The 21579-nt window shown below is 43.0% G+C and overlaps 1 protein-coding gene across 1 annotated transcript; it reads left to right on the plus strand.

Moving 5' to 3' along the window:
- The first annotated feature begins 3778 nt into the window (after positions 1 to 3778).
- LOC127570191 (atypical chemokine receptor 2-like) lies at positions 3779 to 21126 on the plus strand. Its single transcript, XM_052015461.1, has 2 exons — positions 3779 to 3900; positions 17774 to 21126. The coding sequence occupies exon 2, from the start codon at positions 17803 to 17805 to the stop codon at positions 18907 to 18909; it is 1107 nt and encodes a 368-aa protein (XP_051871421.1). The 5' UTR covers positions 3779 to 3900; positions 17774 to 17802; the 3' UTR covers positions 18910 to 21126.
- The last annotated feature ends 453 nt before the right edge of the window (positions 21127 to 21579 follow it).

Consider the following 21579-nt stretch of genomic DNA (forward strand, 5'->3'; position numbering starts at 1 on the left):
CCCCTCTGTCCACATGTGGGTGGACTCAAGCCTACAATGGACCAGTCACCTCATTACTTGAGAGCAGATCGGAGGCACACCCTGTGGTGAGTGACTTACGTCCTGGCACCTCACAGCCTTTCCACCATCTGCAGGGCACAAATTTGGAGTGTGATGGACTCAGCATGAGTATAGCTCCAACAACATTCAAAAAGCTTGATGCCAGGCAGGAGAAAGCAGCCTGCTTGGCTGGCACCCCATTGGTAGAGAACCACAACAATGTGCCCTCTGCACCCTGGAAGTCAGAGGCAGCTGAAGATGACAAACGTGACCTCTGGCTCCACCCCTCAATTCAGCGCTAAGTCGAGGTGGGCAGAGGGCAGGGCTGTTTAACCAAGGAGTTGAGAGTGCTTTCTTAATTCATTTACATTGCTTCAGGGGGTTGCACAGTGAATTTATTAACTTTTAATTTTTTCAGATTTGTTTCAATAATTTTTAATCTTTTTAAAAAATAATTTAAATACCATTGAACTGCTTTCAAATGTTGCTTTTAAACTCTGGAGAATACAGACCCAGTCTACTCAACTTCTCCTCATACAGCAAACCACCATCCTGGGAACTAGTCTGGGCACAGTATTGCACTACCTCAGTTTAGAAACAATATGACCACTTTGCACGACAATGGACTTTTTTTTTCTTCTAATTGTGTTCTTTCTTGTATAATTTATGTTTAATTTATGTTTTTCTCATGAATGTTGTGTCTGGTTGCTTCACTGCCTGGTATGGAGTCTCCAATGCACAGGATCACAAGAGGCTGCAGAGGGTTGTAGACTCAGCCAGCTCCATCACGGGCACAACCCTCCCCACCATCGAAGATACCTTCAAGAGGTGGTGCCTCCAGACAGCGGCATCCATCATTAAGGACCTAAGCTTTCCAGGACATACCCTCTTCTCATTACTACCATCGGGGAGGAGGTGCAGGAGCCTGAAGACCCAAACTCAACGATTTAGAAACAACTTCTTCCCCTCTGCCATCAGGTCTCTGAATGGTCCATGAACCCATGAACACTACCTCATTATTCCTTTTATTTTTGCACTATTTATTTAATTTTGTAATTTACAGTAATTTTATGTCTTTGCACTGTACTGTTGCCACAAAACAACAAATTTCATATTATGCAAGTCAGTGATAATAAATTTGATTCTGATTCTGATTCTAATGCTCTGTGCCTGTGATGCTGCTGCAAGTAAGTTTTTCATTGCAGCTGTGCACACATGGACTTGTGCATCTGACAATAAACTCAACTTTGACATACCATTTGTCTTCTTGTTCATTAGTTGCACCTGCATGTTGACTTACAGTTACTTGTGTCCAAGCACACTTAGATCCTTTTGAATATCATTATCAGTCAGGCTAACACCATATAAAAAAATATACTGCTTTTCTGTTAAATGGATGACCACACATTTTCCCATATTACGTTCCATCTACTATGTTCTCTTCCACTCAATTACCTTGTCCATAACTTATCCTTGAAGTCCTTTATATCTTTCTCCCTACTCACAGCTCACCAGCACCTAAAGAAGCCAAAGAAATTTTACATGTCCCCATCGACCCTCACCAATTTTTATCAATGAACCATAGAAAGCATCCAATCCAGATGCATCAGGGCTTGGTATGGCAACTGCTCTGCCAGGAACCACAAGAAACTGCAGAGAGATGTGGACACAGCTCAGCACATCACGGAAACCAGCCTCCCCTCCATGGACTCTGTCTACTCTTTTCGCTGCCTTGGTAAAGTAGCCAACATAATCAAAACCCCACCCACCCTGGACATTCTCTCTTCTCCCCCCTCCCATCAGGCAGAAGATACAAAAGCCTGAAGGCACATACCACCAGGCTCAAGGACAATTTCTATCCCGCTGTTATAAGACTATTGAACGGTTGCCTAGTATGATAAGATAGATTCTTGACCTCATAATCTACCTCAATATGGCCTTGCACCTTATTGTCTACCTGCACTGCACTTTCTCTGTAACTGTAACACTTTAGTCTGCATTCTTGATTGCTTTCCCTTGTACTACCTTAATGCAGTGTTGTAATGAAATGATCTGTATGGACGGCATGCAAGAGAAGTTTTTCACTGTACCTTAGTAGATGTGACAATAATAAACCAATTTACCAATCCCACCCAATTTCTGTAATTTCAGCAAACTTGAAAAGAGGGCATTTCATTTCCTCTGCCAAATTATTGAAATAGATTATGAATGGCTGGGTCCCAAACACCGATCCTGCTGTAACCCAATAGTCACTGCCTGTCAACCTGAGTAAGATTCATTGATGCACACCCTTTCCTTTCTGTCTATTAATCAATTCTCAATCCATGCCGGTATACTACCTCCAATCCCATGTGCTCTAGCCTTGTTGAGCAACTTCCTTGTTGAAAGCCTTCTGATATTCTGAATACACCATATCCACTGGTTTCCCCTTATCTCCTTACTAACATCCTCAAAGAACTTCTTAAATTAATCAAATGTGGTTTCCTTTTCATAAATCTTATCTTGCTTCCTGCATTATTGATTACACACTGAATTGTGTTATCTGCTCTGCAGCAAAAAGATTCAAGGGCACAGGTACTTGCTGGTTTAGCAGAAATGTGAGATTGTTCATTTTCATCACATATACCATGCCTAAGCACAGGCCTGCATCCAATGTCTGGCTGGACTTGTACCTGGTGCTTTGAATTGGGTGGCAGTGTGGATCATGATGTCTGTCACAGTAATTAGACAGCAGTGTTATGGAGACACAGGAGACCGCAGATGCCGGGATCTGGAGCAAGAATACAAATTGCTGGAAGAGCTTATCAGGTCAGGCAGCATCTGTGGAGGCAAAGAGATGGTTGATGTTTCGGATCAAAACTGTGCACCAGGACTAGTTTGGGGTCATGACCTGAATCGTGCCATTGCAGGGTCTCAATCCAAAATGTCCACCATCCCTTTGCCTCCACAGAAGCTGCTTGACTCGCTAAGTTTATCTTTGAATAGGAATGTTAATTGTGATTCCATCCTAACTAAGCAGATTTATGAGAAAGATTTACTTTGTGCACTGCTCTGCCCCATTTGGAGAGCTGCTAGACTGTAACACCGCACCATGTTGCAGTTCACTCGAGGTCAGTTGAGTATTTATATCATGCCATTTTATCATAAAAACTATCCCTCTTTGCTTAGTCCACATCCCTTGATTCACTGCAGCCTATTGCTCCGATCCAGGGACCTGCTGCAGAGTCTAGGCAGAGAGCAAGCCCTGGGAGTGAGTGAGAGGGAAGGTGGAGACCCCGAGAGTGACTGAGAGGGAGGGTGAGGACTCTGGGAATGGTTGAGAGGGAGGGTGAGGACACTGGGAGTGACTGAGAGGGAGGGTAGAGACCCTGAGAAGCTGGAGACCATGGGATTGGCTGAGACAGAGGCTGGAGATCCCGGGATTGGCTGAGGCAGAGGCTAGGGGTCCTGGAAGAGGGAGAAGGTTGGATCTGTTGTAGCGGCATGCTGATATTGCAGAGTTCACAATTTCCACAACTCTGTAATTTGTGACACTTATCCCTGCCCTGATGAGTCAGTGAGTAAATGTGATACCCACAAACCAGTCCACCGCAGTTCCTCAATGGTTGTGCATTTCAGAAGGCCTGTGAATATGTGGAGCCTTTGACTGGTGATGGGCAGGGCAAGTGTTGGGGGAAGGATGTGGAGATCCTTGTGAAAAGGGGGCCCTGCACAGTCACCTCTTACAGGAAGCAACCCAGCGAAGCAAGCTTGTTGCTAACACCAGACGCTTAGTAAAGGAAACGTTCAGAATATAAATAAGCACAGATTGCTGTTGCTCACAGAAGACAAGGCAGCAGAGAACAAGGCTCCACTTCGAAGGTAAAGCAAGAGAGATGTAGTATTGTCAAGCTGAGTTATATTAATATTTTATTAATTGTACTTCTTTTTTGATAATTTGAGAGATCAGTACTCAGAGTGAGTGCTATAAGACACAGCTCTGAGGCAGAATTTCACTTATTACTCATGTGAAAGACAGAAACAGTGTGGCTCTTAGTTAAGTGCATGCTCTGGTGTTGTGAAATAACCTGATGGTCTTGACTGAATGCTGTTGATTGTGATTTGTCCAAAGTTCATGATCAATGTGGCGAGTTAGTTCTCTGAAGCTCCAGAGTCTTTCTTACGGGGGTTAAACTGAATGATCAGATCTCCAGCTCAGTTGCTTACTGGAAAGAGCTCCGTGGTGATTTATCTCTGTAAATTTTGTAAGGGTTGGTAGGGCAGGTACTGGAATGCTATAGTGGCTGGGGTGTGTGTGGGCTGAGGATTGATAGGTGGGGGCAATTGCAAAGGTTGCTAGCCACAACAAGGGTTAGGTGGGGCTGTGTGTGATGGGGTGGGGGATGGGGCCAACCCCACAATTAGTTGTGGGGTGGGGGAGACCAGGTCGATGGTTGTGGGAAATAAACTAGGATCTTGATTGTTGATGGGGTGGAAGGAAGAAGGGCGAGGTGAGGAATGGGGGTGGGGGAGGCTTATGAAGAGCAGAGGTTGTGAGGAATAGGGGAAGCATTAAATGTGATCCCTCACAATAGAGAAGTATTTTGCTTATAGCCATCCTACTAGGGCAGGTTTTTCTCTGTCAACCTCCACAACTTTGGATGTAACAGTGACATGCCAGACATCCCGAGAGTTGAGGATGCTGTTTCTGTGATCCATACAGTCACATCTCAAAATTGCAGTGTGAGCTCTTCTCTTGGTTACCATGCCAGAGAGTTGGAGGACTAAAAAAATTAGGCACAATGTAAATTTCCTCTGCATTGAATTTTAATTGTGCGGCAAATGCACAAAAATACACAATCCAAATTCTGGAACTGGATTCTGAATTTGACAAGATTGGGAGTCAATGGAGAGCAGAATTCCCTCAGAGTCCTGCAAGAGGTGAATTGAGCCTGCAGGTGGCAATGGGTAAGATGATGCAAACTCACTTACTGGGCATTCATGTGGACATGAGGAGCAGGAATACCATGTCTCTCCAGTGAGTGGTTACAAGCTCCTTGAGGCACCCAATGTACAAGGGCAGCACAATGGCACAGCTAGCAGAGCAGCTGTCTCACAGCGCCAGCAGTGCTGGTTCAATCCTAACCTCAGGTGCTGTCTGTGTGTAGTTTGCATGTTCTCCCAGTGACTGTGTGGGTTTCCCCCAGGTGCTCCAGTTTCCTCCCACATCCCAAAGACATGCAGGTTGGTAAGATAACTGCCCACTGTAAATTGTCCCTAGTGTACAGGTGAGTGGTAGAATCCAGGGGAAGTTTATGGGAATGTGGGGAGAATAAAATTGGATGAGAGTAAATAGATCCCTGATGGCCAGTTCAGACTCAATGGGCTGAAGGACCTGTTTCCATACTGTATCACATGATGACGTGACAAAATAACTTCAAACATGGGACCAGCAGTGACTAACACTAAAAAATGAAAGATAGCAGAAGCTGATTCAGCAGTGTGAAATTTCCTGAAGGTAGACCTCAGATATCACAGAACCAGACAAAGACCTAAGCTCATTGCCTGCAACTGAAGTTGCTCTGGCTTTTCATTGTACCTCCAACTGATGCAACCATCATCTGATCACTTGGATGCATTTGCATTGTTATTTGTTGCAGCTCATTGGAAATTAGATCACAATTTGGGTGCCAAACTCAATTATCATGTGAGCTCCTGTGAACTCAGCAGGTCAAGCAGCATCTATGTAGGGAAATGGACAGTTTTGGGTTGAGACCCTTCATCTGGATGAAGTTGCTGAGTTTTTCCAGTGCTTTGTGTCTTGCTCTAGATCCCAGTATCTGCAGTCTCTTGTGTCTCCTGTGAAGTGTCAACTGCCCAGTGAGAGTTCAACCTGCAGGTTTAGCAGTGAACAGCCAAGTCACGTAGGTCTATTCTGGAGTCAGGACGGCTTTAGTGGAAGTTGTGAATCACTTTGGCCCTTTATATAGGTGTTGATGTAAAGGAACATAATTGAAAAAGTAGTATAATGAACATAGACCTCGAGATCAAAATGAAGAAGTGATGGAAATAGGAAACTCTCACCTTGGGGAGGCTGTGGATACTGGGATCCAATTAGAACTTTGGTTTTGGTAAGGGTGACTTTGGAGCAAAGGCAGAAGATTTGGATGCAGTTCAGCAAAGATCTAAATAAATGGCAAAGTAAACCCGTGGGGCTGAATGGCCTCCTCATGTTGTTCAGTCAGATATCTGAACCAGGTCAGTCCCCCACTTGAATCTTGGTTATACATTGGGACCTGAATGGGTAGGTCTGATTCTCAGACTGGGGCTCCTTCCTAGTCAGTTTCAAACAAAGCTGCAAGTTGATCTCAGTGAATTGAATTGGTTTATTATTTTCACAAGTACCGAGGTACAGTGAAAAAATTTGATTTGCATGCCATCCATACAGATCATTTCATCATATTGGTACATTGAGGTAATATAAGGGAAAATGAATAATAGAATGCAGAATAAGGTGTTACAGTTGCAGAGAAAGTGCAGTGCAGGCAGACAATGTGCAAGGACCTAATGAGGTAGATTGTGGGGTCATGAGTCCATCTTATTGCACTGGGAGACTGTTTAATGGTCTTATAATAGCGGTAAAGAAGCTGTCCTTGAGCCTGGTGGTATGTCCTTTCAGGCTTTTGTATCTTCTGCCTGGTGGGAGGGGGGAGAAGGGAGAATGTCCGGGTTTGTTTCATAGGAAGGAAAAATTCTGCCAACCCTCAGTGTTGGTGTGTTGTGCAGTTTTCAAGATGTGAATTTTAATAATACTCCTTCCATACTTGACGTTTCCAACACTCAGCACTGCCAACTAACATTCAACACTGTACCCGGATATGTGGTGGCTCCCCACAGGGGCAGAATGTGTACCTCAATCAGGTAAGCAGAAAGCTTCAGCAGGTTGACCTCCCAATACCTTGTTGTGGAGACACATAAAGCAGGTGCTCCTTTTCCAGTTGGCCGCCCACAAAAAAAGGAATGTCCTCATTTCTTTTATACACATTCTTCAGGATCTGAGCATTGGTGGCAAAGCCAGCACTTATTGCCCATTCATAAACGCCCTTGGAATTTACAGAGCTCCAGTACCTTCCTGAAACACTGCAATAGGTACTCCCAGGATGCTGTTTGGGAGGGAGTTCCAGAATTTAGATCCAGCAATGATGAAGAACTGGAGATATATTTCCAAGTCAGGATGGTGTGATATTCCCATCCATCTGCTGCCCTTGTCCTTCTTGATGGTAGTGGCCATGGGTTTGGGAGATGCTGTGGGAGTTTCAGATGTAAGCATTGTTAAATTCTACCTTGTACTTTTTACATCCTTTTTGGTTGCAGTCAATGACCCAATGCAAGTAGTTTTATTGTAGTAGTTTTATTAACCCACCGTCACCCTGCCTCCCAAAGCCAGCCAAGTTCCTTCTCCATTCAGAGACAGTCGATGATGCCTTTACCCAGGATTTTAATTGAACTACGGTTTTATATAACACCCATACAGATCAATGGTAGGAAGGTAGTGAATCTCTGGAATTCTCTGCCCCCCAAGGGTGGTGGAGACTGGATCATTTGATATATTTAAGGTGGAGATAGATAAATATTTGAAAGATTGAGGAATCGAGAGTTATGGAGAACTGGCACAGAAAGGAGTTGAGGCCAGCATAGATCGGTAATGATCATATTGAATGGTGGGGCAGGCGTGAGGAGCTGGATTGCCTATTTTCTCATGTTTTGTGATCTTGGATTGGGGGAAAGGGAGTGGTCATTGACAAAAGGAGGGGAAATTATGGAAGAGACAGGCCCAGGGAACTCCTTGGAGCTTGACTTGTTCTGCCACCATGGCTTTGCTAGAGAAATTAAGCCAGTGTATGGTATCAGTTCTGAGGAAATACCAGCCCAAAGTTTTTGCCCTGTGCAATGCTTACACCCTGTGATTTCAAGTAAGCAGTCAATAATGCTAAGCATGATGGTGCCATTACTCAGGGAAATAAATGCTTGCAATTATTTTAAATAATAAACAAAAGCTATGATTATTCCACCAGATAAGAACATCGACACACATCCTGTCAGACAAAAATTAACGTGTGCAGCTTTCAAGAAAGCAAATAGTTAACAGACAATAAATAATAAATAACAGCGCTGTTGTCATGGGTGATTTCAACTTCCCTAATATTGATTGGCACCTCCTTAGTGTAAAGGGGATAGATGGGACGGAGCTTGTTCGGTGTGTACAGAAAGGATTCCTCACACAGTATGTGGACAGGCCGACTAGAGGAGAGGCCATACTGGACCTGGTATGAGACAATGAGCCTGATCAGGTTCCAGATCTCTCAGCGGGAGAGCATTTTGGAGACAGTGACCATAACTCCTTGACCTTTACCATAGCCTTGGAGAGGGATAGAAGCAGACGATATGGGACAGTATTTAACTGGGGGAGGGGGAATTATGATGCTATTAGGCAGGAACTTGGGAGCGTAAATTGGGATCAGATGTTCTTAGGGAAGTGCACAGTGGAAATGTGGAGGGCGTTTAAGGAATACTTGCATGGGGTTCTGGATAAGTTTGTCCCATTGAGGCAGGGTAAGGATGGTAGAGCGAAGGAACCATGGTTGACACGAAAATATCTTGTCAAGAGGAAGAAAGAAGCTTACCTAAGGTTTAGAAAGCAAGGATCAGACAGGGCTCTGGAGAGTTACAAGGTAGCCAGGAGGGAGCTTAAGAATGGACTTAGGAGAGCAAGAAGAGGGCATGAGAAGTCCTTGGTGAGTAGGATCAAGGAAAACCCCAAGGCGTTCTATACATATGTGAAGAATAAGAGGATGACTAGAGTGAGGGTAGGACCGATCAGGGATAAAAGAGGAAACAAGTGCCTGGAGTCAGAAGAGATACGGGAAGTCCTTAATGAATACTTTGCTTTGGTATTCACCAGAAAGAGAGAGACCTTGACGTTTGTGAGGATGGGGTACGACAGACTGATATGCTAGGGCATGTCGATGTGAGGAAAGAGGATGTGCTGGAACTATTGAAAGGCATTAGGATAGATAAGTCACCGGGGCCAGATGGGATATATCCAAGGTTCTTATGGGAAGCTAGGGAAGAGATTGCTGCGCCTTTGGTGACGATCTTTGCATCCTCACTGGCCAGATGATTGGAGGGTGGCAAATGTTGTTCCTTTGTTTGAGAAAGGAAGTAGGGATAACCCTGGGAATTACAGACTATAGAGTCTTACTTCAGTGGTGGGCAAATTACTGGAGAAGATTCTTAGAGACAGGATTTATGGGGATTTAGAGAAACGTAGGCTGATTAGGGACAGTCAGCATAGCTTTGTGAGGAGCAGGTCGTGCCTCATGAGCCTGATTGAATTCTTTGAGGATGTGACAAGGCACATTGATGAAGGTAGACCAGTGGATGTGGTGTACATGGATTTTAGTAAGCCATTTGATAAGGTTCCTCCTGGAAGGCTTATTCAGAAAGTCACAAGGCATGGGATCCAGGGAAACTTGGCTGTGTGGATACAGAATTAGCTTGCCCATAGATGGTAGATGGAGAGTATTCTGCCTGGAGGTCGGTGACCAGTGGTTTGCCGCAGGGATCTGTTCTGGGACCCCTGCTCTTTGTGATTTTTATAAATGACTTGGATGAGGATGTGGAAAGGTGGGTTAGTAAGTTTGCTGATGGTACAAAGGTTGGTGGTGTTGTGGATCGTGTAGAAGGTTGCTGTAGATTACAACAGGATATTGATAGAATGCAGAGCTGGGCTGAGAAGTGGCAGATGGAGTTCAACCTGGATAAGTATGAAGTGATACACTTCAGGAGATCGAATTCGAAGGCAAAGTACAAAGTTAATGGCAGGACTCTTAGCAGTGTGGAGGAACAGAGGGATCTTGGGGTCCACGTCCATAGATCCCTCAAGGTTGCCACACAGGTCGATAGGGTTGTTAAGAAGCTGTATGACGTGTTGGCCTTCATTAGTCGAGGTATTGAGTTCAAGAGCCGCGAGGTGATGTTGCAGCTCTATGGAACTCTGGTCAGACCACACTTGGAGTATTGTGTTCAGTTCTGGTCACCTCATTATAGGAAGGATGTGGAAGCTTTAGAGAGGGTGCAGAGGAGATTTACCAGGATGTTGCCTGGATTGGAAAGCATGTCTTACAAGGATAGGTTGAGCGAGCTAGGGCTTATCTCTTTGGAGAGAAGGAGGATGAGAGGTCACTTGATAGAGGTGCACAAAATGATAAGAGGCATAGATCGAGTGAACAGTCAGAGACTTTTTCCCAGGGCGACAATGGCTAACATGAGGGGACATAATTTTAAGGTGATTGGAGATGTCAGGGGTAGGTTTTTTACACAGAGAGTGGCGGGTGTGTGGAACACACTGCTGGCAGAGGTTGTGGGGGCAGATACATTAGGGACATTTAAGAGACTCTTAGATAGACACATGAATGATAGAAAAATAGGGGGCTATGTGGGAGGGAAGGGTTAGATAGAGTTTAGAGCAGGATAAAATGTCGGCACAACGTTGTGGGCCGAAGGGCCTGTACTGTGCTGTAGTGTTCTATGTTCTATGTTCTAGACCAGATGACTGATACTGATACTGACTAAATACCATTGTAAGGGTATGGGCCCAGTACGATTAAGTACGACCTCTGTTTCACACACTCCGATTGCTACTTCAATATAACAGTATCACATTATAACAATTTCCAGTAAATATCAAAACAATTTGTACAATTTTGCCCTTCAAGGTTTACCAGGATGTTGCCTGGCCTTGGGTGCCTGAGTTACAAGGAAAGGTTTCATAGACTAGGACTTTATACCCTGCAATGTAGGAGATTGAGGGGTGATCTGATAGAGCTATATAAGATCACGAGGAGCATAGACAGGGTGAAACCACATAGTCTTTTCCCCACGAAGGAGGTGCCAAGAACAAGAGGGCATAGGTTTAAGGTCAGAGGTGAAAAATTTAAAAGGGACACCAGGGGCAGCTTCTTTACACAAAGAATAGTACATATTTGGAATGAGCTGCCAGAAACAGTGGGTGAGGCAGGCACATTAGCAACGTTTAAAAGCCATCTAGATAAGTACATGATTAGGAGAGGTTTAGAGGGCTATGGGCCAAACGCAGGCAGATGGGACTAGCTTGCTGGTGAACACAGTCGGTATGGAGGGGTTGGGCCAAAGGGCCTGTTTCCATGCTGTAAAACTCTATTTGACTCCATGACAACTAACCTTCATTCTGGCACTTATGTTTTGGTTCCCGATAAAAAACCTTTTGTTTCAAAGGTTTGGAGGTTGATGTGTGGTAACAGTGAGACCATGTGCCTGTTCTTGAAAATTTATTAAAAGTAGAGTCAGTTTCCTGGAAACTCAAAGCCAAAGGGAAAGCAAGTACAAAGTTTGTGATTTTTGAGGAACAAAAGTTCAAGTCAGCTGTGTTCTGGTGTCAGTAGTTTCCATGGTTCCTTCAACTACACACCGCACATGACACTTCTTCACATTCATTCACAGGATGTAGACATTTATTGTCCATCCCTTACTGCCTCTGAACTGAAGAGTTAGTTAAGAGGCAATCATATTGATTGAACTGGGGTCACGTGTAGACCAGACTGGGTAAGGACAGCAGATTTCCATCCCTGAAAGACATTGGTGAACTAGATGTTTCTTTTGGAATTCCAGGTGTTTCATAATTACTGCAACAAGATTGATAAGGGTTCCTTATTTATTTACCTGAATTGAAATTTCCCAGATGCCATAATGGTATTCAATCTCATGTCTCTGGATCAATCTCTAGTGACTTAACACCACACTACTCAAAGGCTAGTAATCTTCACATCTCACTGTTCCATTCAATATTTCTCTGCAAAAAGATGCTCACCTCTCCAGTTCAGCCATGACCCTCCACCTCACAACTGCAGTGATTGTTTGAAGATTGTGGAGGAATCCCATACCTTGTCACAGTGCCATCACTTTTTAAAAATGAATTGATCATTCTGCTACTTTGAGTTACAGCAACACTGAAGAACCATCCAGTGCTCACTAGAGGATCACTGTAAGTTAGACTAACAATGCACTTTATTAAATAAAACAACTTGTGGAAAATCGGAATTGGTTTATTATTGTCACATGTTCTGAGGTACAGTGAAAAACTTGCCTTGCATACCGTTTGTACAGATCAATTCATTACACAGGTAATGATTAAAATAGAAGTAATGAGTGGATCTGCAGAGAGCATGCAATCAGTCGCCATGCTTTGGGGTGTGTGTGTGTGTGTGTGTGTGTGTGTGTGTGTGTGTGTGTGTGTGTGTGTGTGTGTGTGTGTGTGTGTGTGTGTGTGTGTGTGTGTGTGGGGGGTAGAGAGATAGAGAGAGAAAGAGAGACCGAGAAGGTTAAGTGCACTGGGGTTCTGCAGCAGAACAGAGGAGTTATTCCAACTATTCTAACTAATAATTAATTATTCCTCAGTCAGCACGATAGCTAAGAAACAGAACAATTTAGTTTGCTATGGCAATGTCCCACAAACACCAAAGGTTATCTGTTTTTGTGAAGGACAAGTACTGGACAGGGCTCTCCTACTCTTTACAGTACTGCTATGACATTGATTAAGCCCACCTAAGAGAGCAAACAGGACTTTATCCCAACTGAAAGCACCTCTGATAATACTCTGTACTACACAGGACAGTTCCACCAGCCAATGCTTAAAACTACTCTGAGGATCAAAGATTGTGCAACGTGACTGCCTATTATGAAAGTCTTTGATTCATTCAAAGCCCCTTTATGAAAACAAGCTATGTGGTTGAAAGTAGCACATCTGTGAAACAAAATAAATAATGTTTGGAAATTGGGGAAAATGAGCACAGAAGTTGAATGCACTTTATCTCAAGGACGATTTCTCATTGCCTTTATACTTCTGGCAATTGAGTGCATTTATTGTTTCTCTTCCTTTACAGATTTATTACAATACTGTAACTCAAATAGCACACAATATAAAAGAATCACCCACCAGCCAGCTGTCCAGGACCTTAAAATAGCAGCTGGATGTTGTTTCCTGAGCCATGGTTACAAATAAAAGCAATTGTGTGTTTAGTAGGACGGAAAGAAGGAAAACAATTAGTAGAGAACAGAAGCACGGGAGAGTACACAACACTAACGCAGGATTTGATTTGACTGAATCCAGGATATGGCATATGGGAACACCAACACTTCCAAATTCCCTTCCACCTCCCACCCCATCCTGACTTGGAAATATATTGGCCATTCTTTCATTGCCACAGGCTCCGGATCCTGGAAGTCCCTGTGGGAGGACCTCCACTACACAAGCTACACTGGAGAAGGAGAACCTGGTCTTCCAGTGCACTTCCCCTGTGGTTTTGAAGACCCGAGGCACAAAAAATCCCTTCACTGAAACCAGGAGGAGGGAAGTGGAACTATGTGGAACAGTCCCCACATTTTGGGGAGGAGGAATGGAGGTCCTGTTCCTAGAAAATGGTCCGTGTCACAATTTTCCATAATGCGAAACTGTGTCATCTGTACATGCATCAAGGAACATGAATTGAAAAAAAATAAATTTTGTGCTTATTTATTTACTTTTTTTTCCACATAAATTCTGTGAGAGCAGATTTTTTCCGTACCTCAAATTTTCAGGTGGTGGTTTGTGAATTCTGTAAGGGCAGATTCCAGTTACTTGAATGGCCCTAATGTGCAGTTGTCTGCATTTCTGACATTTCTCTTCCTGGTTTGGATCTCTCTGTCTCCATCTAAGGAGACAAGCTATCCATCAATATCTACTACAAGCCCATAGACTCCCACAGATACTGTACCTATTTAATGCAGAAGGTTTCACAAACACACACACAGACAAGCATTCTCACACCTTCGATCAGGAATCAGGAATCTGGAATCTGGAATCTCCTTTTTTTTAACCCACAGACACTAAACCCAATCGTTTCTCCCAGCTTTGATTCTGTGAGGAATTCTCTTGCTGAGTCAGAAGATTGCAGTTTCAAAACCAACTCCAGAAATTTGAACCAAATTCTAATCTAATCCCCCTGTGTGGTACTGTGCTGTTGGAGATGTTGCTTGGTAATTGGTAATTGGTAATTGGTGTTGGTTTATTATTGTCACAAGCACCAAGGTACAGTGAAAATCTTTGTTTTGCATGCCATCCAGACAGATCATTCCAAAACATAAGTACATCAAGGTAGTACAAAGGGAAGAGCAATAACAGAGTGCAGAATATAGTGTTACAGTTAGTTACAGAGAAAGTGCAGTGCAAGTAGTCAAATAAGATGCAAGGGCCACGATGAGGTGGATTGAGAGTTCAAGAGTTCACCTTTATTGTACAAGATGTCTGTTCATCTTGTACAATAAAGATTGTCTTATAACAACAGGATAGAAGCTATCCTTGAGCCTGGTGATGTGTGCTTTCAAGCTTTTGTATCTTCTGCCTGATGAAGGGGAGGAGAAGAGAGAAGGACCAGTTTTGGGGGTTTTGATTACGTTGGCTGCTTTCGCGAGGCATTGGGGAGTGTAGACAGAGTCAAGGGACGGTGAAAAATAAAACTGAGGCCTTGTTTATCCTCTCTGAAAAGAGACAAGGAAGGGAGTTGTTCAGTCTTTGATCCCTCAGTCAATGTCAACTATATAAAATGCTGGTTAGGCCACACTTGGAATATTGCATGCAATTCTTGTCGCCCCATTATAGAAAGGATGTGGATTCAGTGGAAAGGGTGCAGGAGAGGTTTACCAGGATGCTGCCTGGTTTAGAAGGTATAAGCTATTGGTATTGGCATTGGTTTATTATTGTCACTTGTACCAATCGTACAGGTCAATTCATTACACAGTGCAGTTACATTGAGTTAGTACAGAGTGCATTCAGGTAGTACAGGTAAAAACAATAACAGTACAGAGTAAAGTGTCACAGCTACAGAGGAAGTGCAGTGCAGGTAGACAATAAGGTGCAAGGTCACAACAAGGTAGATTGTGAAGTCAAGAGTCCATCTTATCGTATAAGGGAACTGTTCAATAGCCTTATCTCAGTGGGATAGAAGCTGTCCTTGAGCCTGGTGGTATGTGCCCTCACACTCCTGTATCTTCTGCCTGATAGGAGAGGAGAGAAGAGAGAATGACCCGGTTGGGTGGGGTCTTTGATTATGCTGGCTGCATCACCAAGGCAGCGAGAGGTAAAGACAAGAGTCCATGGAAGGGAGTCTGGTATCCATGACGTGCTGGGCTGTGTCCACAACCCTCTGCAGTTTCTTGCAGTCCTGGGCAGAGCAGTTGCCATACCAAGCTGTGATGCATCCAGATAGGATGCTTTCTATGGTGCATCGATAAAAGTTGGTGAATGTCAAAGGGGACATACCAAATTTCTTTAGCCTCCTGAGGAAGTAGAGGTGCTGGGGAGCTTTCTTGGCCATGGCATCTACATGATTTGACCAGGACAGGCTATTGGTGATGTTCACTCCTAGGAACTTGAAGCTCTCAATCCTCTCGACCTCAGCACCGTTGACGTAGACAGGTGCATGTACACTGCCCCCTTTCCTGAAGGCAATGACCAGCTCTTTCGTTTTGTTGACATTGAGGGAAAGGTTATTGTCACGACATCATGTCACTAAACTCTCTATCTCCTTCCTGTACTGCGACTCATCGTTATTTGAGATACGGCCTACTATGGTAGTGTCATCTGCAAACTTGTAGATGGAGTTAGAGCAGAATCTGGCCACACAGTCATGAGTGTATAGGGAGTAGAGTAGAGGGCTGATGGTGCAGCCTTGTGGGGCACCAGTGTTGAGAATAATCATGCTGGAGGTATCGGTATTGTTATTGGTATTGATATTGGTATTGGTTTATTGAGGTACAGTGAAAAGCCTGTCTTACAAACCGATCATACAGGTCAATTCATTACACAGTGCAGTTACATTGAGTTAGTACAGAGTGCATTGATGTAGTACAGGTAAAAATAATAACAGTACAAAGTGTCACAGCTATAGAGAAAGTGCAGTGCAATAAGGTGCAAGGTCACAACAAGGTAGATCATGAGGTCATAGTCCATCTCATTGTATGAGGGAACTGTTCAATAGTCTTATCACTGTGGAGTAGAAGCTGTCCTTAAGTCTGGTGGTACGTGCCCTCAGGCTCCTTTATCTTCTACCCAATGGAAGAGGAGAGAAGAGAGAAAGTCCCAGGTGGGTGGGGTCTTTGATTATGCTGGCTGCTACATCAAGACAATGAGAGGTAAAGACAGAGTCCAAGGAGGGGAGGCTGGTATCCATGATGCGCTGGGCTGTGTCCACAACTCTCTGCAGCTTCTTGCGGTCCTGGGCAGAGCAGTTGCTGTACCAAGCCATGATACATCCAGATAGGATGCTTTCTATGGTGCATCGGTAAAAGTTGGTGAGAGTCAAAGGGGACAAACCAAATTTCTTCAGCCTCCTGAGGAAGTAGAGGCGCTGGTGAGCTTTCCTGGCCGTAGCATCTATGTGATTTTGCTGCCTATCCTCACTGATTGTGGTCTGTTGGTCAGAAAGTCAAGGATCCAGTTACAGAGGGAGGTGTTGAGTCCCAGGTCTCGGAGTTTGGTGACGAGCTTGCTTGGAATTATAGTATTGAAGGTGGAGCTGTAGTCAATAAACAATAGTCTAACATAGGTGTCTTTTACTGTCCAGATGCTCCAGAGCTGAGTGTAGGGCCAGGGAGATGGCATCCACTGTAGACCTGTTTCAGCCATAGGTGAATTGCAGTGGGTCGAGGTTGTCTGGGAGGCAGGAGTTGATGTGTGCCATGACCAGCCTGTCAAAGCACTTCATGATGATGGATGTCAGGCCCACTGGTTGGTAGTCATTAAGGCATATTATCTTACTTTTCTTTTGTACTATAAGGAGAAGTTGGACAAACTTGGGTCGTTTCCTCCGGAGGCATCAGAGACTGAGGGGAGATCTGATAGAAGTTTATAAAATTATGAGAGACATTGATAGAGTAGACAGTCAGAATCTTTTTTTTCCCAGGGTAAAAATGTGAAATACTAGAGGACATGCTTTTAAGGTGCGAGGAGGAAAGTTTAGAGGAGATGTGTGAGGCAAGTTTTTTTATGCATAGAGTGGTGGGTGCCTGGAACAGGCTGCCAAGGGTAGTGGTGGAAGCAGATACAATAGTGCTGTTTAAGAGGCTTTTAAACAGACACATGAATATTCAGGAAATGAAGGGATATGGATCACGTACAGGCAGAAGAGCTTTAGTTTCATTTGACGCTGTGTTCAGCACAGACGTCGTTGTCCAAAGGGTCCATTCGCAGAACTGTTCTATGTTCTATCGTTAAACAGAGTATATCGTCATTATCACATTGTTGTATGTCAGAGCTTTCTGGGTGTAAATTAATCTTGATATACATTATGTTACCATATTGACTATAGTACATTGCTAAAGTACTTCATTGGTTTTAATATGCCTTGAGTCATCCTGAGATCAAGGGTAATGTTATATAAATGCAATGTGGTTCTTTCTAGGGATGTTTAGTTAATTCAGCATAGAGTTGGTTAGAAACTTTTGTCTTTTATATCTCATTAGGAAAGGTTTAATGCCTGTGACAAAACAAAAGCATTATTGTGTTTCCTTCTCAGTTGGACAAGAAAATAATTCTTTTTAACTCTTTTGTGTTTGACCAAGAGCAAATCATTGGGTTTTCTGTTGAAGTATCCTTAACAATATTCTTATTTTCTTCTTTCAGTAAGGAACCAAGTTTCTTCTGTTATTTCCATGAAGATGAGTTCCATTAGTTTGGAGGACTCCTCCACCAACACAACCTACTACAGCGAGGATTATAACTACAGCGATATTGACCTCACTCCCTACCTTCCCTGTGCAAAGGAGGAAGTCAAAGCCTTTGGGAAGATTTTCCTCCCGGTCCTATACATTGCAGTGTTTGTGTTTGGAATGTTAGGTAATAGTTTCCTTGTCCTCATGATCGTTAAGTATCTCAAGTTGAAAACAATGACTGACATTTACCTTCTGAATTTGGCCATTTCTGACCTTTTATTTGTTGTATCCCTTCCCTTTTGGGCCACTTATTTGACCTCAGAGTGGATCTTTGGAAATGCTATGTGTAAAATAATAAGTGCAGTCTACACTGTGAATTTCTACAGTGGTATCTTCTTCATTGCTTGCATGAGTATGGACATGTATCTGCAAATTGTTCACACAGTCTCTATGAAGAACCATAGGACAATCTGCAAGAGTATCATCATCAGTGCTGCTGTGTGGACCCTGGCTATGATGGTTACAATCCCTGAATTCATCTTCAGCCAGTCGAGGAAAGTTGGTGATAGGTACACCTGTCTCAGTCACTATGGCAGTGATCAACTAGTGTTCTGGAAGACAACAATCCAACTCCAGGTCAACATCATTGCATTTATCATTCCATTTTTTGCAATGATTTTCTTTTATACTCGGATTGCATCTGTCCTCCTCAAGTCCAGATCCTTTGGCAAGGACAAAGCCTTAAAACTGGTCATCATGTTAGTCACTGTTTTCTTTGTTTTGTGGTTCCCTTACAACATTGTCCTTTTCTTGCATTCCCTGGAGGATCTTGGTGTGATTGGCAGCTGTGAGGTGAGCAAAAGGCTCGATTATGCTTTGCAGGTGACAGAGTCCATTGCTTTCACGCACTGCTGCTTCAATCCACTCCTCTATGCTTTTGTGAATGAAAGGTTTAGGAGACACCTAAAGAATATTCTAATGAAGATAGTCAAGAAAACTGGCTGTTATAAGGATCTGGGAATCATCGTCAGCACTGCTCCAGAACAAAGTGAACTCAGCAAGCAGCAATACTGTGTGTGTTCTGATGTGGAAATGACTATGGTGTAGATATGACCTGGAGACACAATGTTAAGAAGTCAATCTTCCTATTCTAAAAATTATGTTGAATTGGATCTTCACCATCCAAAGATATTTTAACATGCAATTGCATACAGAGTGTTTGTGAACTAACCAAACAAAACTCCCTCTGAAACATAATGTACTGCAATAAGCCAAAGGGCGGCTTCTAGAGGTTCTGTCAAGCATCCATTTCTGAAACACCAACACCATATTTGACACGTGTCCTCCATTCTCATCTCTTCATTCTTTCCCACACTTTTCCATACTCAGGTTTTCCTCACCTGAACCCTACTGAACCATTGAATCATTGAATTGTTATGGCATACACGGAGGTCAATCAGCCCACTGGGTCTACATTGGCACTTAGTAGGTTTATCCCATCACTCTATTTGTGTGCACTTTCACCATGGCCCAGCAACTTGCTCTTCCTCAAGTGTCCATCCAGTTCTTTTTTGAAGGCTCTGGTTGACTGTTTCCACCACTCCTGGGGCTGTGCATTCCAGATCGCAGCTACTTACAGAGTGAAGTAGTCTCAGCTCCCAATCCATGAGTCAGCTTTTGCTTCTTGCCATCTTCCCTCTTTCAATTGGATTTGATGAACAGGCTCCAGGGGTGGTAAGAGAATAATATAGAAAATAATAGTAGGACTGGTTAGAGTCAACATGGGTTTATGAAAGGGAAGTCATGTTTAATAATTCTGTTGGGATTTTTGAGTGGTAATTATCAGAATAGATAAGGGGGAAGCAATGGATGTGGTGTGTTATGACTTTACAGAAGACCTTTGATAAGCCGCCACACAAGATATTAACCAAAATTAGAGCACATGGCATTGGGGTAATATGCTGATGTGGACTGAGGATTGAATTACAGGTGAAACAAGTGATTTTCAGATCAAGATCATATGATTAATAGGGTGCCACAGAGATCAGAGCAGGGTCTGATCTATATCAATGATTTAGATGAGGGGACCAAGTGTAATATATCCAAGTTTCCAGGTGATACAAAACTATTGGACAATGAATGCTATGAGAAGTACGCAAAGAGGCTTCAAGGGTAAATAGACAGGTTAAGAGAATGGGCAAGAGACGGCAGATGGAATGCAACATAGAAAGAAATGTGAGGTCATCTACTTTGGTAGAAAAAAAAGAAAGGTGCAGTATTTTTTTAGATGGTGAGAAATTGAATGATATCAGTTTTCAAAGGAATCTGGTTGTTCTTTGAAAAAGTGAAATCAGCAATTCAGAAAGCAAATGGCATGTTAGTATTTATTACAAGAGGAATTGATTACAGAGTAGAAATATCTTGCTCTAATTATATTAGGTCCTGATGAGACCACATCTGGAATATCATTTATAGGTCTGGCCTCCTTACCTAAGAGAGTATATACTTGAAATAGAGAAAGTGTAGCAAAGGTTTATCAGACTGATTCCTGGAACAGTAGGTTTGTACTCTGAGGGGAGATTAAGCACACAGAGCCTAGAAGAATTCTGGGTCTTAGAAAAATAAGCAGTGATATCACTGAAAGGTATATCATTGTGTGTGTAATCTGATTTTCCTGAGGTTGCATCCGCTAGCTCCACTAATGAATCCAGAGACTGATCTCTAATGCTTGTGGTGAAACTTCCCATCACTTTGTTTACCGTGGTCAGTGTTTTTATCCTTCCTGGACTGTTCTGCCAATATTATTAAATTGCTCTGATTCTAATTTTACAGCTGCAGAAATGCAGTGAACAATTAGCAACAAGAAAACATATCTGAAAGTTGACCAATGTCTTTTATTAATACATGGGATGCGGAGTTCACTGGCAAGGCATTTGTTGTCCACCCTTAATTCCTCTTAGGGTTGTGGTGAGCCTCCTTTTTCAACTACCAGGTCTGTCACGACTGGGTGGCTTGATCACAAGATGATTAAGAGTCAATCACATACAGGCTAGACTACTTTCCCTAAAGGATATAGTTGGTTTTTTTGTAGTAATCCGCTAGTTTCATGGTCACCATTGCTGATACTAGATTTTTTTTTAATTCCATATTTAATTAACCTTGAATTTAAACACCCAGCTGCTGGAATGGGATCTGAAGTTAGCATTCAGAGCAGTTATTCAGACCTTTAGATTAACAGATCAATATCATACGCATTATGCTACACAGCATCTACATTTTGACCTATTCTGTATGCCAGATGTATTTTAAATATATCGCAGAAATATGCTTGTATGTGTGAATGTATATTCTTCTATACAGTTTATACTTTTCTCGGAACTCAATAAACATTTGAATATATATACGCAACAAGTTGTTAGTTTTTCTTTGTTTCTGGCTTAGAACTACATTTTGAACCTGTTACTGTTCATTAGGTTGTGTCGAACATTTCCCTGTGTGTTTTGTTAACCAAACTTACAGATTACTATTACTGGCTGACACCAGTGTAGGCATGACTGGTCCTGAGTTCAGACAGGAAGTGATTTGTGAAAAGTCAACCTACAAGCAGCTTTTAAAAGCAGGTAATCTGGTCTTTTCCTTGTTGCTCTTTGTGGAAAATGTGCCCATTGGCTACCACATTTCCCACACTGCAATCTCCAAATGTCCTTTGTTCTCCATAAGAGCTCTAAGACTGTGAAAGTCACTATGTCTTTCTTTCCTCCATTCTCGCAATGGGCT

The sequence above is a fragment of the Pristis pectinata genome, chromosome 5 (assembly GCF_009764475.1).
Source record: "Pristis pectinata isolate sPriPec2 chromosome 5, sPriPec2.1.pri, whole genome shotgun sequence".
NCBI lineage: Eukaryota > Metazoa > Chordata > Chondrichthyes > Rhinopristiformes > Pristidae > Pristis > Pristis pectinata.